Below are 18,485 nucleotides of genomic sequence, written 5' to 3'. Positions count from 1 at the left end.
ATGAAGAAGAGCATGACATTCAAATTTATGCATCCCAATTAACAAGGAAGATTCCTACTCATGGATAAATTAACTAGACACATTCAGGATGATGTCACATAGTAAATGAAACTAAGGAATTAACACTAAATTAGAAATATGAAGAGAAGATAATGGTGCAGCCCATAATTGGATAGAAAATAATTATCCACTTTGTAAGCCTCAGTGAAGCTCACAAGCCCATTGCATGGAAAGACGACATTTTGGTCCAACAAATGATCACATTTGTGAAATGATAGGAGTAGCAACGGTTGAAGATAAATTAAAAACAACACAATACGATGGTTCAGTCATGTATAATAAGATGGTTTGACCGGTAGATGCAATGAAAAGAAAGAATGATATGATCATTGTAAACACATAGCTGACCCCAATTAATTGGGGGAGAAGCTTTGGTTTTATTTGGTTTAGTTCATTGCATAGATGTGGGTTGTGCCAAGGTTACATACCCTAGCATTTTGTGACTATGGTATTGTGTTGTACACATCAGTTTTTGTTTTATATCAGTGGTACGTTTTATCCTTATCCAGTTTAATTATAGTTTAGTGATAAATTAAAGATAACAGTTGTTTGTCATGTCAAGTTATAGGAAAGGTGCTATCAAACCCCCAGGGATGGGACCTGACAAGGATATCTCAACATTACAACATAAAATTTACCTTTCTAAGAGGTTCATTGTAGTCGCCTCATCCAATACATCCTTGCAGTCACTAAGAAAAGCTCTAAACTCTTTGATGATTGAGTGGTAATCCGAACTACGATTCTCCAGAGCAGTGTCATCTTCAAGGAGAAGTCGATTGATCTAAAATAAAAATGTACAAACTAAAATTATCTTAAAATGGCCAATTGTCATGTATCTATGAATCACGAGTACTCCAAAAATGGTGACGTACGAGTACCGGGTACACGTGCTGGGTACGGCGAATACATGCTGGGTACAGCAAATACGTTTGGGTACGGCATGAGTATGTCGAGGCTTTTTTTTTTTTTTTAGCAGCTGCTAGAATTTGTTGCAGCCTTTATTATTCTTCTTTCAATTTCGAAAATCATCAAGTAATTTATTTCCAACACCCTTTATCCATAAGTCATCGTTTTGCTCTCTTTTACATCATGTTTTAGACAATCAAAAAAAGAAAAAGAAAAAGAAATAATTATATAATTTCTTAGACAAGCTGTTCTCTTTTTAGTTTTGATATTGAAACTTTGATTTATATGTTGGATGTTTAGCTATAAATTAAATATAAAAAATAAAAATAAAAATTGGCGTACCCCGTACCTTATCTTTTTAAGAATTTGCCGTCTCAGCGTACCCATATCATACCTGTAACCGCACCCGTGCTTCATAGTCATGTAGTTTATGATAAACATGTTAAAAACACTCCAATAGATGTACAACTTGAGCACAATAATCACCAAATTTATTGCAACCACTGGCTTTGTTACACCCATGTGAGAAGAAGTCTCGTAGTGTAAGACATCAAATTAAAACAAAGCAGCAGAATAATAAGATAGATAAGTTATCTCATAAGAAAACCTTGTCCAAGTATAATTCAGTTGCCCATGTGGAAATCATAGTTATTTGGCATTTATCATCTTTTGAAAGATTATCAAGCTTCCGCAATAAGAAAGTTCTCAAAGCATCCTGCAAGGAAGTAAATATATATATATATATTCAAAAACCACAAACCATATGAGCACATGGGTGCATAACTATTTAACGTAAAAAATAAAGATAATCATGTTGACTTCAAAGTCTTTATCTGATAATAAAAAGAAGTTTCACTTAAACCATAACACTATCAACCTGAACTTCAGGTAAGCAATGAAACAATTGACACTCCACATGTAGCCTCTTTTACCATATTGGACGCCGTAATGTGCATGATAGTCAGACATGGATCTACATGGTAAAAGCTAGATATGGTAGTTGCAGCTATTTGAAATCGCCACATCAGACTTTTGAGAACATATGAGTCACTGGCACCCGCGCTTATGAGTCACTACATAATGACGCAGTTTAAAAAGGCCAAACTAGCTAATTAACGAGAAGTATAGACTTGGCTTTTTCAAGCATATACGTGGCTATCCAAAAGGGAGCAACACTAGTCTAGTAAAGGCCAAGCTAACCAACAAATATAATCATCACTTGATATGTTCGAGGAAAAGCATAGATGTGAACAAGGAGAAGCTGCTATTGTGAAAAGAAATAGACAACACTATTTACGTATATGTGTATATATTCAACAAACTTAACATATTGTAGATCAAAACCTTACTTGAACAGGAACTTAGGGTTCGTTTGGGAGGTGGCTTTTTGGCTAAAATATGAGGTGAAAGTAAAGAAAGTGTTTGGGAATGGCTTTTTGGCTTCTTACCAAAAAAGGAGCAAAAAGTAGAGAGAAGGAAAGGAATCGTTGATTTCTTTTATATGGCTTTTTGGCTAATTCAGCCAATTGCCAAACGAGGCCTAATGTGGATTATGTATCAATATTGCAGTGGCTACAAATATATCAACAGCTCAAACAGAAAAACAATATTCCATGCTGTATGTTCTTTGCACATTACATAGAAAAATAAGTACTCTTCAGACGTGATCTTAGCAGATAATAAACACTTGAAAAGGCCACTGACATGATGAAAAGAAAGACCATCCAAAACTGAAAAGACTCCACAAATTAAGCTCAAGTAGCCATGCAACAAAATCACATGAAACTCATGGGCTCCTAATTTAGTGACATAGTTGTTGAACTCAACTGAAAGCTTTAGCTGTTAGAAAGGGGTCATTTTATTGTATAATATATATATACACAAACACATATATCCTCAACACACCCCTCATGTGTGACTGGACTCTCCTCCATAAAGATGCCAAACACATGCAAGTATTATATTTATTTGGTAAACAATGAAGTTTTAATACAATATCTATTGTATGCTCTATGATACCATGTTGAATTGTTGACCACCAACTCATTTGAAAACTTAAGTTGCTAGAGAAAGGAGGGGGGGGGGGGGGGGGGGGGGAGTATTTTATTATTTATATCCTCAATAATAGTATAAAGAAATTCAATAATTTTAATACAGATTTGTAGTTCAACAAGTGTGTAATTGCAACACAATTTAACAGCCTTTGGCATGTCTATTTTTAGTCATAGTTAAATATAAGCAGTATGCACATAATTCTCAAAAGATGCTTACACTGAGCATAAATTGAAGTAAAGCATCACATATAACAAGGTCAAGAAGATTAAATCAAAAGATTTTAGTTGAGAACAAAATAATCTCATACACATAATAACAAAATATAGAGTAATTTTTACTTCTAAGCGCAGTATTGTTTTTTTATAACTAAATTTTATTTAAAGGCGGCACCAAGAGTGGCTCAACCTCAGTATATAGGATGTACACAAAGAAAGCCTAAAACCCCATAATTAAAACAGAGCATATACGAAGCACGGTATTATCACTGAAAACAAGATGCACCTAAAGCTATACATGCAGCTGCCTATCAATCGTTTGTATGAACCTGCAATAACACATCTTTAGAAGGGTGAAAACAGAGGGTAAAATAACTTACCTGTTCATTTACGCAAATAAACTTCAAAGTGATCTCTTCAAATGATAATATGTAATAAATCTGCAAAATGCATTCACTTTTGTTAAAAAAACTAGTCATCCTTCATTACATGAACAATATTACTCACTCAGATATTTACTTTAAATATGTATGATAGTGACTTTCCAATGTGTATTTAAGTTCAAAAAGAAACACGTGCAATAAGAACACCCTTAAATATAGAAGCATAATAAAACCAAAACAAAATGGTAATTCACCTTTGCATAGAAAGATGCTGCCCTGAGGAAATCCTTGGCAGAAAATGCAGCTTCAGCCTGCATCATAAATAGCTCAGTGATGAACTAAAATAAATTCAAGTTGCATACGATTGTATGTGCCCATAATCTAACCAACAAAGTCAATAAGCCCAGACCTGTGCTAGATATACTTGATCTCTCTGGAATGGATCCCGACAATTTGCCAAAGCTGCCGCATACTCCTTCAAGTCCAGGTACACCTTCCACATATCTCGGCCTTCATCATTTACAGACACCTGCTTTACAATCTCAAATTCATCGTATGGAAATTTATTGGCACAAGATACGGCTGCTACTATTTAAACATCCTGGTCATTGCATGTAGTATACAAAATTAGGAAAGATGTTAAACATCCTACACTATGTAAGGGGCCATTTAGCTGTTTCATTTTGTTTATCTGTGTATATCACTTGTTGTAGGGTATGCCCTATATGACCCTCTTGGATATGCCTTTTAAGATTTTTCTTACCTTGGACACTGACAGCACGTAGTGCATAGTGTTAGCATATTATATTAAGTGATAGCATTTTATATTCGCCGAAAGGCACACTAGGGTCTGTCTGTAATCACTGTAATCAGCACTCAGGGATAGCACTCAGGGATCATCTTGTAAATTGCATTTCTTGTAAACCCTAATCTTCTTTTATAAATAGGGGGTGATATTCTATCATTCCCCAAGCTGGTTACCCAAGCTTCATGGTATCAGAGCAGAGCTCTAGGGTTAGGGTTCAAAACCGTACCTAGTTGGATCATCTGCTTCGTCGATCTTCAGCCATCGTCTTCATCAGCCGCTTCGTCTTCATCAGCCGATTGGATCATCTGCTTCGTCTTCGTTGATCTCCTGCTTCGCCGATCTCCTCAGGTCCTCAGCTCGTCTTCGTCTCCTCAGCTCTGTCGTCTCCGTCACTCGTCGCCCTCTTCGTCTCCGTCAGCTCTGTCGTCGTCGTCCCTCGTCGTCCTCACTGTGGTATACTCTCCAACTCTAGTCTATGTATAAATATATAGATATATATATAAATAGCCTGATATATATATATATATAAATAGCCTGATATATATATATTTATATATAAATATATGTATATATCCTGATATCTACATAAATTAATAAAAAAAAAAAAAAATCAAAAATAAAAAAAAAAAAAAAAAACAATCAAAAACAAAAAAAAAAAAACAAAAACAAAAACAAAAACAAAAAAAAAAAAAAACAAAAAAAAAAAAAAAAAAAAAAAAAAATGGTTTCTTAATTTTGTTATATCTTTATAGTGGTCATTGTGCCTGTTATATCACTACCACCTTCCAGGTTTGTGATTACCCCTAGTTGTGTTGCGGGTTCGGTAGTATTGTATCCATGACAGACTCCACCAGTGTGTCTCCTTCTTCTCAAACATCAAAGAGTGAGAGTCCCATTCTACCTACTGCCATGATTGAGAATCCCAACCCTAGTCTGAAAATCACCACCTCTCTATTTAATGGTCAGAACTACCTAGCATGGTCCCAAAGTTTGACTATGTTTTTGAAGAGCAGAGGGAAGATGGGATATGTTGATGGCAGGATACAGGCCCCTAGTACCACTGACTCAAGTTATGAACAATGGGAGATTACCAACTCTTTAATTATGAGTTGGCTTATCCATTCGATGGTTCCAGAACTTGGTGAGGGCTACTTGTCTATGGAGACTGCCCAGGATGTTTGGGAGGCTGTGGCTGTTACCTATTCCCGCAAAGGGAATTTTTCACAGGCATTTGAGTTGCGCCGCTCTATTGAGAGCACACTTCAGGGGGAGCAAACTGTTCTTCAGTACTTCACTTTCCTCACCAACGGCTGGAAACGCCTTGATCACCTGGAAGACTATAAGCCCGTTTGCCCTACTGATTCTATCGGGTACAAGAAGTTCATCGCACGGGAACGGGTCTTTAAATTTTTGGCCGGCCTAAATGTGGAGTATGATCCAGTTAGGGGTCGGGTTCTGAGTATGGATACTCTTCCTTCACTTCAGGAGGCATTTTCCTATGTACAAAATGAGGAGAGTCGCCGGTCTGCTATGATGTCCCCTGTCTCTACTGACCGTTCCGCATTACTGTCTACTCCTCGAGATGGCCTCAGCCTGCCTCATCCGTCTGCTGCTAAGGAGTCTGTCTTTTGTGATTATTGCAAGAAGCCGCGGCATACTCGTGAGACGTGTTGGAAGCTTCATGGGACTCCCTCCGGGGGTCGCAGTGATAGGTCTGGTTCTCGAGGAGGTCGGTCAGGTCCATCTAGGGGACGTGGTTCCTATTCCCGGGCTCATCAGTCTAGTGTCGTTGATACCCTTGATACTACTTCTACTTCTGTTACCCAAGCTTCTGATACTGAGCTGGAGGATGCTTTGCGCCAATTGTTGGACCGCCGATCTTCTACTGCTCTCAGTACCGCTTCCTCGTCCTTTGCCCGCTCAGGTAACTTAGCATCTTCTCCTTGTGCTTTTCTGTGTCATACATCTTTGCCTTGGATTATTGATTCTGGTGCCTCAGATCATATGTCTGGCTCCGCTGATCTTTTCTCTGTCTATAAGCCCTCTTCAGGTCAGGACAAAGTTAGGATTGCCGATGGAACTGTTTCTTCCATTTCTGGCAAAGGTTTAGTCCAAGTCACTCCTACCATACATCTATCTTCTGTTCTCCATGTCCCCAAGTTTTCTGTTAATCTATTATCCTTAAGTCGTCTTACCCAGGATTTGAATTGTCGTGTGACGTTTTTTCCTGATCATTGTCTTTTTCAGGACCTTGTCACGGGGAGGACGATTGGCAGTGGTAGTGCAGCAAATGGTCTCTACTTCCTAGATCAACCGGACAAACTTGCTTATTCTTCCACCACGTCTTCTACTACCCCCGCTGATGTATGGCTGTGGCATCGGCGTCTTGGGCATCCCTCCTTTCATTTACTTAAGCATTTATTTCCTTCTAGTTTCGCAAATCATCATGTGTCTGACTTTCTTTGTGAGTCTTGTCAACTTGGAAAACAACATAGAGCTTCTTTTGCTCCCAGTTTGAATAAAAGTTTTGTTCCATTTTCATTAATACATTCTGATGTTTGGGGTCCCTCTCGTGTTCTGTCTGTGAAAGGTCATCGCTGGTTTGTTACATTTATTGATGATTTTTCTCGTGCTACTTGGGTGTATCTCATGAAAGATAAAAGTGAGGTTTTCTCTGTGTTTCGCACTTTTCATAAGATGATTTGTACTCAGTTTGGGGCCACTATCAAAATCTTTCGTTCTGATAATGGCGGGGAATACATCGATTCTGGGTTAGGACAATATTTCTCTACTCATGGCATTATCCATCAGACCTCTTGCCCAAATACCCCTCAACAGAATGGGGTGGCCGAACGCAAAAATCGGCATCTTCTTGACATGGCTCGGTGCATGTGTTTTTTTATGCATGTGCCTCGACCCTATTGGGGCGACGCTGTTCTCACCGCTGCCCATCTTATTAATCGTCTCCCTACCCAGGTCTTGGCCAAACAGGCTCCGCTTCACGTCCTCCTCGGTTCTCAGTCCTTGTTTTCTATTCCTCCTAAAATATTTGGTTGTGTCTGTTTTGTCCACAATCACTCTCCCTCTCGAGGTAAGTTGGACCCTCGCTCCCTCAAGTGTGTTTTCCTTGGTTACTCTCCTACTCAAAAGGGGTATACATGTTACCACCCTTCGTCTCGTAAGTGGTTTGTGTCCATGGATGTCACTTTCTTTGAATCCCAGTCCTATTTCTTGTCCTCTCCGGTGTCACCGTCCTCATTTCCGGGGGAGCCTTGGTGTGAAGTGAGTCCTGTGCCTCCTATGGTGGAACCAGTTGTTCTTGCACCACCCTCTACTACTGTGCTTCCTATGGTGGAACCAGTTGTTCTTGAACCCCCCTCTTCTACTAAGACTATAGAACCCACTGTCACCAAGAATACGGACGGGCATGTTTATGTCCGGGACATAGACAGAAAACAAGTTAACTGGATACACGGGACCGTTTCTGCTACCCCACTGCCATCGCCTGCTTCTGATGAGAGTCGAGGTAATTTTGAATCTCTCGAGTCCATTGATCTTGATGTTCCTATTGCCAAGAGGAAGGGTGTGAGATCTTGTACTCAACATCCTATCTCACAGTTTGTATCATACTCTCATTTGTCATCCTCATATAGAGCGTTTGTGTCCAATATTTCCTCTGTTAGCATTCCTAACCATTTTCAGGATGCTCTTGCTACCTCTGAATGGAAACTAGCCATGATTGAGGAAATGAAAGCACTTAGGAAGAATGGCACTTGGGAATTGACTGAGTTACCTCCGGGCAAACGACCTGTGGGATGTAAATGGGTATATACTGTGAAACACAAAGCAGATGGGTCTATTGAGCGTTACAAGGCAAGACTTGTGGCAAAAGGGTTTACTCAGACATATGGCATTGATTATCAGGAGACCTTCGCACCCGTGGCTAAAATGAATTCAGTCAGAATACTTCTCTCTCTAGCAGCTAATCTAGATTGGCCGCTTTATCAGTTTGATGTCAAGAATGCTTTTCTCCATGGTGACCTCGAAGAAGAAGTATATATGGACATTCCTCCGGGTTTTGAGGATCATCAAACAGAAGGCAAAGTATGCAAACTTCGGAAGTCATTATATGGTCTCAAACAGTCTCCAAGGGCTTGGTTTGAGAGATTCACTCAGGCTATGATTAAATATGGCTTCAAACAAAGTCAGGCAGATCACACATTGTTTGTGAAACATTCCTCACACGGTAAGACTACAGCACTTATTGTTTATGTAGATGACATAGTTCTTACAGGCAATGATAGTGGGGAAATACCTCTGTTGAAGAAATATTTAGCTAAAGAGTTTGAAATCAAAGACTTGGGCAGCTTGAAGTATTTTCTGGGCATTGAAGTTGCTCGCTCTAAGGATGGGATATTTATTTCACAGAGAAAATATGTGCTTGACCTGTTGAAGGAAACTGGGATGCTTGGTTGCAAGGCATGTGCCACCCCCCTGGAACCCAATCAGAAATTAGGGGATAATGAAGGAGGAGAAGTTGTGGATAAGGGGAGCTATCAACGATTAGTGGGAAAGCTCATTTACCTCTCTCACTCCCGTCCTGATATTGCTGTTGCTGTCAGTATAGTTAGTCAGTTTATGCATGCTCCTCATCAGATTCACCTTGAGGCTGTCATGAGAATCTTGAGGTATTTGAAGTCTGCTCCTGGTAAGGGTCTGTATTTTTCAAAGTATGATCATCTTCGTGTAGAAGCCTATACAGATGCTGACTGGGCTGGGTCAGTAACTGATAGGAGATCAACTTCAGGGTATTGCACTTTTGTTGGCGGCAACCTAGTTACTTGGAGGAGTAAGAAACAGAATGTGGTTGCCAGGTCAAGCGCAGAAGCTGAGTTTAGAGCTATGGCACAAGGTGTGTGTGAACTTTTGTGGATCAAATTATTGTTGCATGATCTAGGTATTGATCAGACGGACTCCATGCGGTTATACTGTGACAATAAGGCCGCCATCAACATCGCTCACAATCCAGTTCAACATGACAGGACAAAACATGTTGAGATTGATCGCCACTTCATTAAGGAGAAACTCACTAGTGGTATCATTTGTACTCCCTTTGTCCAGTCAGGTGAACAACTTGCTGACATTCTCACCAAGGGAATTGGGAATAAACCATTTCATGACATCGTAGGCAAGCTGGGCATGATAGATATCTTCGCACCAGCTTGAGGGGGAGTGTTAGCATATTATATTAAGTGATAGCATTTTATATTCGCCGAAAGGCACACTAGGGTCTGTCTGTAATCACTGTAATCAGCACTCAGGGATAGCACTCAGGGATCATCTTGTAAATTGCATTTCTTGTAAACCCTAATCTTCTTTTATAAATAGGGGGTGATATTCTATCATTCCCCAAGCTGGTTACCCAAGCTTCACATAGTTATATCACAAAACAATGAAATCATCCCAGCATACAAACCTGAAAAATGGAGTTCTGGTCAAATGCATAGAACAATCCAGCAGAGGCATCACTGCATAATCCAATAATACCCCTTGACATTGATTCTGGTGTTTCATCAAACTGAAGTTCCTCTATGATCTGTTCACTGATTCTATTTACAACCTAAAACACATAACAAAAACACAGCAAACATATCTATAATGTTAGAGAGCAGGGGAACTGATGAACAAATATTGAAGTCAGTTCCCAACTTGCCTATCATCATGGACGACGAAAATGGAACGTTCTCTAGGATCCATCAGCTAAAACTTTAATACCAGCAAATAATGAAGTTCATATTTACAAAATTGACAAGAAAATTCAAAATCATGCATGTGTAATTGTAAATATATGTCTGTGTGCGTGCGCTGCACAGAAAGACCTACCTCAACCTTGTTTCCTAGGAGAAGCAGAAAATGAAATTCAGACACTGCCAGAGAATTGGGTTTAATAACTTCAGCAGCATCAACTAATTTTGAATAGTCCAAAAGACCCTTGTTCTCCACAAAATTTTCATTTCCTTCTGGTGAACTGCCCAAGAGGTTTCCCAAAAGATTTAATAAGAAAAATGCTTCATAAGAGAACTATACTATTACCACATAAGAATCAATACACTACAAGACCAAGGATGGACATAAAATGAACATTTTCTCAAGAGAGAGCAAAAGAAGTAGAGCCTAGTAAACAACAAATTCCAGAATTTATGCCTATTGTTCTGTTCACAAAAGGAAGCAAAAGTGATGAGACTTGAGAGTCATCTCCTACCTATGCTGTGCTCCAAAATTTAGGCCACCGTGATAGATACCGGCTCCAGAAAGCCATGCAAAATGTACAGCTCTTCTTTGCTTGATAAAGAAATGCAGTTCACTGCAAGATAGGCAAAAATGGACTAGATTTTCAAAATACAAGAATATGATTATGAGAACAATACATCCACCCAATATGTGTAAAATCATAATTAATTTGATTACAAAAAAGAGAATAAAACCATGCAACCTGTGTTCTTACCAATCAAATACCACACATGACACCAATTAAGATTCTATTTATTAGTAAGAATAGTGTATATCAATTATACAAACATGGTAAAAAAGACATGAGTCAATCTAAGTTTCACATAATAAATAAAAAGGCCACCAACTTCATCAGGCAAATTCCCCAACCCACCCACCCACCAACCCCAAAAAATTAAATGATTCCCCTCCATTAATCAAATGGTGAAGAAATGATATTCTGAGATGTGACTTCTAAGGAATGAAAAGAAAACCCTATTTTCCTGATTATTTCAAATTTAACAATATTCTCTATGTAACAGGTTCACTGAATTAACAAAACAAACCAACCGATACAATGAACAAGGCATGGTTTAGTGCACCACATTGAAACAACTGAAATAATCATACCAAGTTTGGCAACAACAATAAACCCTTTGGTTTAGCAACTACATCAGATAGATCATAAAAGTACTGTGGACAACCTAAATAAGGTGAAGCTACATGTAGTTCAACAAACTAGAGGCCCCATGCAATGTCTTGCAGCCAACAGTGCAGTGAGCTTTTTGTCAAAACTCAAAAATAACTTGTTAGTTCATGAATATTTGTAGATTTTAAACATCTGTATTTTGTACACGATACATATTACCAATTTTGTTAAAATCCACTTCACCTCTCCACCTCTTCACCCACTTAAACCTACTCCACTAAACCTAACCCACTACACCACTACCACCTCACCTACTCCACTAAACCTAACCCACTACACCACTACCACCTCCACTTCACCTACTCCTTACCTACTACACACTCACCCTCTTCTATATATAGGAATCATGGATCATTGTAATAAATATAACAAATCAATAAACATCAATCAATAATACATAAATTCTTACATGGTATCAGAGCAAGGTTAAGACCTTAGTATTTCTCGCTTCACCGGCGGGCGGCAACCTCGCCTTGGCCGCCCGCCGGACCTCAACCTATTCCGCTTATTTTCTACACATACCTTGACTTCTTCAACATTTTCTTACACCCCTCCTCCGCTATGTCGGCGGCGGCACCCGCATCATCGTCTAGCCTCTATCGCCGTTCACCTTGCCTCTCACATATCCGTGGTTGTACTCTTACTCGTCGTCGTCGTTGGCGTTTCTGGCGCTGCTTTTCTGCTCGTCACTGCTGTTTTTTTTTTCCCGATTTGCTCTCTCTCTCTTAGCCATGGATTTGGGTGTGGGGTGTAGAGCTGTGGCTCTGTTGTTGGTAGCCATGTTTGCTGGCTTGAAGGTTTCAATGGCAGCAGTGTACAAGGTTGGGGACTCCGCTGGTTGAACCATCATTGGGAATATTGATTACAAGGCCTGGGCTGCTTCCAAGACGTTTCATGTTGGAGATGTCATCATTTTCGAATACAATTTTCAATGTCACGTGTTGCAAGTGCCCCACAAAGAATACCAAGCCTGCAGAAGTGTAAGACAGTAACATGCATCTTCACATACAGCTTGGGTAATGTGTAACTATCAAAAGCACAAGCTTCTTGGACATCCCTCTCTCTCTCTCTCCATGGACCCAACATCATCATCATGCACCCACTCTATCTCCCTCTCTCTCATCTTTTCCCACTTTCAAACCCACTTTAATCATATCTCTCCTTTCTCTTAATTTATTCCATCCACAAATATTTTTCTCTATTTTCTTTATCCATTATTTTCTTTTATTTTATTTTTCTTATTAAACAAAACAACACCACAAAATAACACCAACAACATTCCACAACCTTGTCATTTTATTCATATCAGGGGATCAACCCCGATCACACTTTTACATCAAAAAAAAAAAAAAAAAAAAAAAAAAAAAGAAAACCCACACAAAAGAAAACCCACACAAACAAAAACAAAACTACCACACCCACAGTGAGATTTTTCTTCTCTACTCAGCCGCCGGTCTTTTCTTCTTGCCTCCGTCCTGGGTGGTCCTTGCCGGTGTTGCCTCCGTGCTTCCTAGACCACCAAGCAAGTTGCCTCCTCCCTGCTCCTCCACTACAGCATATAGCGGACCTCCAAATCGGAACATAACGGTGGCCTTCCGCTTCAGCTCCTTATTTTCCGCCTTTAGCACACTTAACTCTGCTCGCGCATCCTTATACATGCGTTGGAGCAGAGCCAGTTGGGCGTTTAACTGCTGCACCTCATTTGTCCTACTCTGCAGCCGGTTCGACAAATTTGTAACCGCAGTCATGGTTTCCACACATGACTTCAATGTATACTGATTGGCCTCCACATCCGACTGCACTGCCATTCTTTGCTCCACAGACCGCATAGGAAAGTTCAACGGAGCAAACTCCGGGGCGCTTGGTTAAGGTTCCAGTGCCACCGCACCAGTTATCTCTCTTGTTGACTCGTTGAGGTCGGGAAAGAGAGTTAGCAGACCACGGGAAGATGAGGCCATGTTCTGGGTAGCTGAACGGGAAGACGAGGCCATGTTATGGGTTGCTGAGTGTTTCAGAGAAAGGTTGGTTACAGAATGGCAACAGAGTGTTCCAGAATCTCTTTCTCAGAAACGGAAGAGTTTTTTCAAAGGATTTTCGGCGGTTTCAGACTGGTTTGCACAGCCTCCGCCTCAACCTTGGTTAAATAGCCGAGGCCGACACGCCACTCTGTCGCTCACGTGCCTCGCCGCGTCTCCGGCTCACCTTTTGATGGCTCGACGCTTTCTGTCAGGCATGCCTTTTGATGAAGTGGGCGCGCCTTTTGAGGGCGCAACTTTTGAGGGCTCACTATATATATCTATATATATATATATTTGGGCAGCCTATATACACCATCATACAGTGTATTTTTTATGTGTCCGACAAGACTCTGTAAACTGTCCCGACATTGATTCCGGTTAGCTCCTTCATGGGTCCGACAAGACTCTGTAAACTGTCCCGACATTACTTCCGGTTAGCTCCTTTATGGGTCCGACAAGACTCTGTAAACTGTCCCGACATTAATTTCGGTTAGTTCCTTTATGGGTCCAACAAGACTCTGTAAACTGTCCCGACATTGATTCCGGTTAGTTTCTACAAGGGTCCAGCAAGACTCTGTAAACTGTCACAACAACTGTCACAACATTGTCTGCTACAACGGTCCGACATGACCCCCTAAACTGTCTTCTACATCGGTCTGAAACCGCCATCCAGTGTCCTCTACACCGTTATGACACCACCATACAGTGTCCTCTACAACGTTATGACACCCCCATACAGTGTCCTCTACAACGTTATGACACCCCCATACAGTGTCTCCTATCCTCTTTTATTTTTATGTATTTTCTTGTTTTGTTACTCTCTCCAAACTCAAGTTGGTTAGTTCCTATCCCTCTTGAGTTTGCGGGGGGCTGTTAAAATCCACTTCACCTCTCCACCTCTTCACCCACTTAAACCTACTCCACTAAACCTAACCCACTACACCACTACCACCTCACCTACTCCACTAAACCTAACCCACTACACCACTACCACCTCCACTTCACCTACTCCTTACCTACTACACACTCACCCTCTTCTATATATAGGAATCATGGATCATTGTAATAAATATAACACATCAATAAACATCAATCAATAATACATAAATTCTTACATATGGGATAGTAGTTGTCAATATACCTAATCTTAACATTTTTCTTGTTTCAAAAATGTATTATCTAGTTCTACAAGTTCTATGTGTCATAAATCTTCACTCCTTGTGTTTCCAATAGCATGAACATTTATGCGTGACAATTATGCCAAATGGATTACTTCTCATCAAGCTCCAAATGAAAAGACAAACTAGATTAATTTACAGTTCTCAATGTGTACAGTATATGTTTCATATCATTATCCAAGGCACTGCTGTCGTTAACTAATTTTATCTATGTACTTTTTAGTAGCGTTTAAAACATGAACAAGCACAATGAGTTCATGGCAAAATAGGTGAAATGTAAATCCAAAGAAAATACAACAACAATAAAAGAAGCATCTAAAATTTATTATCTGTGTCCCAATAACTTGAACTTCATTATATCAAAAGCACTTGCCTATTTGGTATTTCCCCAGGAAGTTCCATAAAACGCACTGGACGATCAACATAACTAGCAAAAACAGTCTAGAAAATGCATTAAAATCAATAAGCATGAAATTTCAAAAAAAATGTATTAATCACAAAGAGCTATAAGACAAATAAAACATCATCTACAAAATAGGGACAAATGCAAGGAAGGATGCATTCCCAAGAACCACAAATATAGCCACCTAAATAGGTGAGCTACTGCAAAATTATGAGTTTAAAGCAACAATTAAATAAATTACTTAATGCAGCCTTACAGACCTAATAGATGGAGAAATGGATGCTTGGGAAGTGACCTTAAAAAATCCAAAGAGAATATATTAGTGTACCTCCCTATCAACTCCAAGCCTAACTGGGATGGGAGATTAAAGAACCTCAGAGCAAACACTTCACTACTTTCTATAAGTGAAATAGACACTTGACCTTCTGATTGCAAATTAGAGAAACATTGTTGAGGTATCAGGGCAAGATCTCATATAGACAAGCACCTAAGAGGAAGAGGGCTACGGGGTTTGGAAGCCTTGGTCAAGCCAAAGCCCCTTGATCCGCAGTCTCAACTACTTTGCCACTAATTTTCAATTCTCAACATATAAAATAACATCACAGAAACAGGATTTCTCTTTGTGAAGTTTGAAGACTCCCAATATTTAATATGTGGTCCAAAGGGGAATAACCTTGCATAATCATTTATAAAGCAATAAAAGGTTGAATGTTGACAAAAATATAACCCCTAAAAGGCTGAGCATAATCATAATCATTTCTTAGCATTTATAGAGCACTAGTTGAAGGTTGTCAAAAATATAACCTCTAAGAAAAATGTCAAAGAAAATAGAAAAGTTCTAACAAATTTATGCAGTGGTAAGAGAGAAAAATATATATTATTTAGCTCAATTAGAAATTGCTTCTCACATTGATGTAGGACACATAAATAAACAACATACACGGCAAGAGGTTTAGAATGGCCAAACCTAAGGAACGCAGGCAAAAGATCTAAGCTAATGAAATAGTATCAACACTAGGTCAAGAAGAAAGGAATTGATAAGGTCAATTTCTTGTTAACATGTATTATTCAAAGAAGACACTCGTGAGTTACTAATATGGGCTACCGAGTGCACCATCCGGCAGGCTTAAGAACATAAAAAACTGTGAACCAACTATACAGAGCTCTTAAATTCAACATCATGACATTCAACACTAACTAAACCACTGGGAGTCCATACAAAGGCCAAATTCTATGGTAAAGAAGGTTGTAATAAATTAATAATAATCGGGCCATGATAGACTTTATGAAGTAACTTTAATTGCAGATATAAAAGGCCCCAGAAGAAATTTAAAATATTGCAGATTTGACAGGCCCCTGCAGGAATACACGGACTTAATTAAACTCACATCCAGTGATCCAATGCCGCTGAAAGAATAAAGCCGCGTAGGAGTAACGGCCATCACGTAATATTTAGTTCCATTGCTTGTGCTAGCTGTCTCCATCTGCAAAAAAATACAAAAAAGTTAAAATAAAATAAAGACAAAGGTAAGAAAAAGACATCACAGGCAAAACCCAAGTAAAACTCTAGCTGAGCTAGAGAGGGTAAAATAGTTAGTGAAGGTTAGTTTCTCAACAGCCACTTCACTAATCCAGTACATGCATGCTTATTTTTTCAAATGACCAATTCCATCAATCAGAAAATTTAACATTTTGTAGGAACATTAAAATACTCAAAGAAATCCATATAATCTGATAGAGAAACACCATATATAAATTGTATGGCTTTTAGCACCAACCATGTACATACTAAATCTTTAAGCAATTTTAAATATTGCTAAAAGTAAGTAAGCCTCCCCTAATACAGAGGAAAGCCCCAAGTAGCAGATTGGTATGTATCCCCAATGGAAAAGGACCAGAACAGGTGAAATGTAGGGGAGGACCTGCAAACCCATGAATGCTTCTGGAAGTTCCTTAAGTTCAAATAGAAAATTTATGTGCTTCTCCTTCTTATCCTTCTCATCTACAGCAATTTCATGGAGTTGTCCATTATCTGTACCAAGAATGACTTCTCTTGTAGAAGCTGCAAAGACATCAAATACAACAGAAGAAATAAATTAATATGAAAAAAATCCCTCTAAAATATTAGCCAGTTTATAAAAGAGAGAGATGGCAGAGAAACCAAACACAAACCTTCTGTTATCTGTTGTCTATTCCAGGCAACAGCATTCACAACAAGACCCTTCAGTTTGCTTAAAACACGTGGCCTAATCCACTTAGCATGTGTATAAAATATATCTGCACCTCCACCGCCAACAATGGTAGCAATACAGTGGCTCCCCCCAGGATCAACAAAAACTCTGTGGATAGATTGCTCCCCAGCTCGACCCGTAGAGAGATCAATATCTATGAGTGAAATGATCAAGAAAATATAAGTTTAGTGTTGGGTGCAGCCCAAGGTCTAGATCCCAACAGTTGCACAAAGTGACCACATAAATTGCAATGTTGCATGTGATTATGGAAATCCCAACATGTAATGACAATAAAATCAAGAGGAATTAACAAATGGTATGTATTATAGAATAAGATATATCAAAGAAATACAGGGCATAGCTGCCACCTAAAAAATCATCACTAGTTTTACCCTGTTAACGGGAATGAAACAATGGTGCAAGGAGTTCCATTTACAAATATTATCCCTAAAATTGAACCGCATTGAATCCATCAGTGTGGCAGCATCCCATTTCCATCTATGAAAATTTTGGTGAAGTAAATAGTACTAGCTGCACTTGGTAGAAGGCATGATACTCCAATTTCCAACATAGCATGACATGGTTGATTGTTAACCTAAGAGTTACATTGGCAAATCAGATCTGTGATTTATAATATGACAACTGTGTGCATAAGGTAGAAGTTATATACAATCACATGATATCACATCTCATTTTTAACAAGTCCCATATCTAATGATTTTTACACTAAGGGCTGGTTTGGGATGTTCTAAAAAAGTGCACTTTTTGACTTATTGGCTTATATGGGTTGGGTTTGGGTTGGGTTTGATGTGATGTGTTAGAGAGGTGATGTGATTTAAACAAGATGATGTGACTTAAATAGGATAGTGACTTTTTGACTTTTTGTATTATTTAGGTCATGCCAAACTTTGCTTTAATAAGGAAGAATCCAGTAAAGTAAATGAGTATAAGAGCATACCATAAGAATCTCCAACTCCGAAATCATGTCTAATGATCCACCCTTTACTAGTTCCTAATACAATAACATCATTGCCAGCAGCCATGCATGTGATAACTCCATGCCCCTTTGCTGCATATCTCTCCAGAAGATCCACAGAAAAAACCTGCCTCCCTGTTTCCATCTTTAGAGCCAAAAATTTCAACCTAACAAGTGGTAACAACTTTTTCACTTGAAACTAGAACATTCTAAAAAATTAAAATAATGGAAAAAGTACAAGACTTTAAAAAAATGAGTCACAAAGAAAAAAAC

The 18,485-nt window shown here is 39.1% G+C and overlaps 1 protein-coding gene across 7 annotated transcripts in view; it reads right to left on the bottom strand.

The window, feature by feature from the left end:
* LOC114281718 (vacuolar sorting protein 18) overlaps window positions 1-18,485 on the bottom strand; it is a 33,628-nt gene that overhangs the window by 12,508 nt on the left and 2,635 nt on the right. For 2 of the 7 annotated variants that reach the window (XM_082900201.1, XM_082900204.1), the window contains exons 2-14: window positions 18,195-18,357; window positions 17,178-17,390; window positions 16,928-17,067; window positions 16,394-16,489; window positions 14,976-15,043; window positions 10,690-10,791; window positions 10,311-10,455; window positions 9,904-10,047; window positions 4,029-4,148; window positions 3,874-3,930; window positions 3,617-3,676; window positions 1,574-1,681; window positions 699-841 (exon numbers count right to left, since the gene is read on the bottom strand). In XM_082900201.1, coding sequence (XP_082756327.1) covers window positions 699-841; window positions 1,574-1,681; window positions 3,617-3,676; window positions 3,874-3,930; window positions 4,029-4,148; window positions 9,904-10,047; window positions 10,311-10,455; window positions 10,690-10,791; window positions 14,976-15,043; window positions 16,394-16,489; window positions 16,928-17,067; window positions 17,178-17,390; window positions 18,195-18,357 — 1,559 coding nt within the window. Of the gene's footprint in view, window positions 1-698; window positions 842-1,573; window positions 1,682-3,616; window positions 3,677-3,873; window positions 3,931-4,028; window positions 4,149-9,903; window positions 10,048-10,310; window positions 10,456-10,689; window positions 10,792-14,975; window positions 15,044-16,393; window positions 16,490-16,927; window positions 17,068-17,177; window positions 17,391-17,628; window positions 17,832-18,194; window positions 18,397-18,485 lie in introns of all 7 variants that reach the window. The other 5 variants (XM_082900200.1, XM_082900203.1, XM_082900205.1 and 2 more) reach the window with 4 other exon arrangements.

This window comes from Camellia sinensis, chromosome 12 (genome assembly GCF_055761805.1).
Source record: "Camellia sinensis isolate YWXY chromosome 12, ASM5576180v1, whole genome shotgun sequence".
Classification (NCBI taxonomy): Eukaryota; Viridiplantae; Streptophyta; class Magnoliopsida; order Ericales; family Theaceae; genus Camellia; species Camellia sinensis.
Note: the sequence above shows the minus strand (reverse complement) of the source record. Positions and strands in the feature narration are given on the sequence as shown.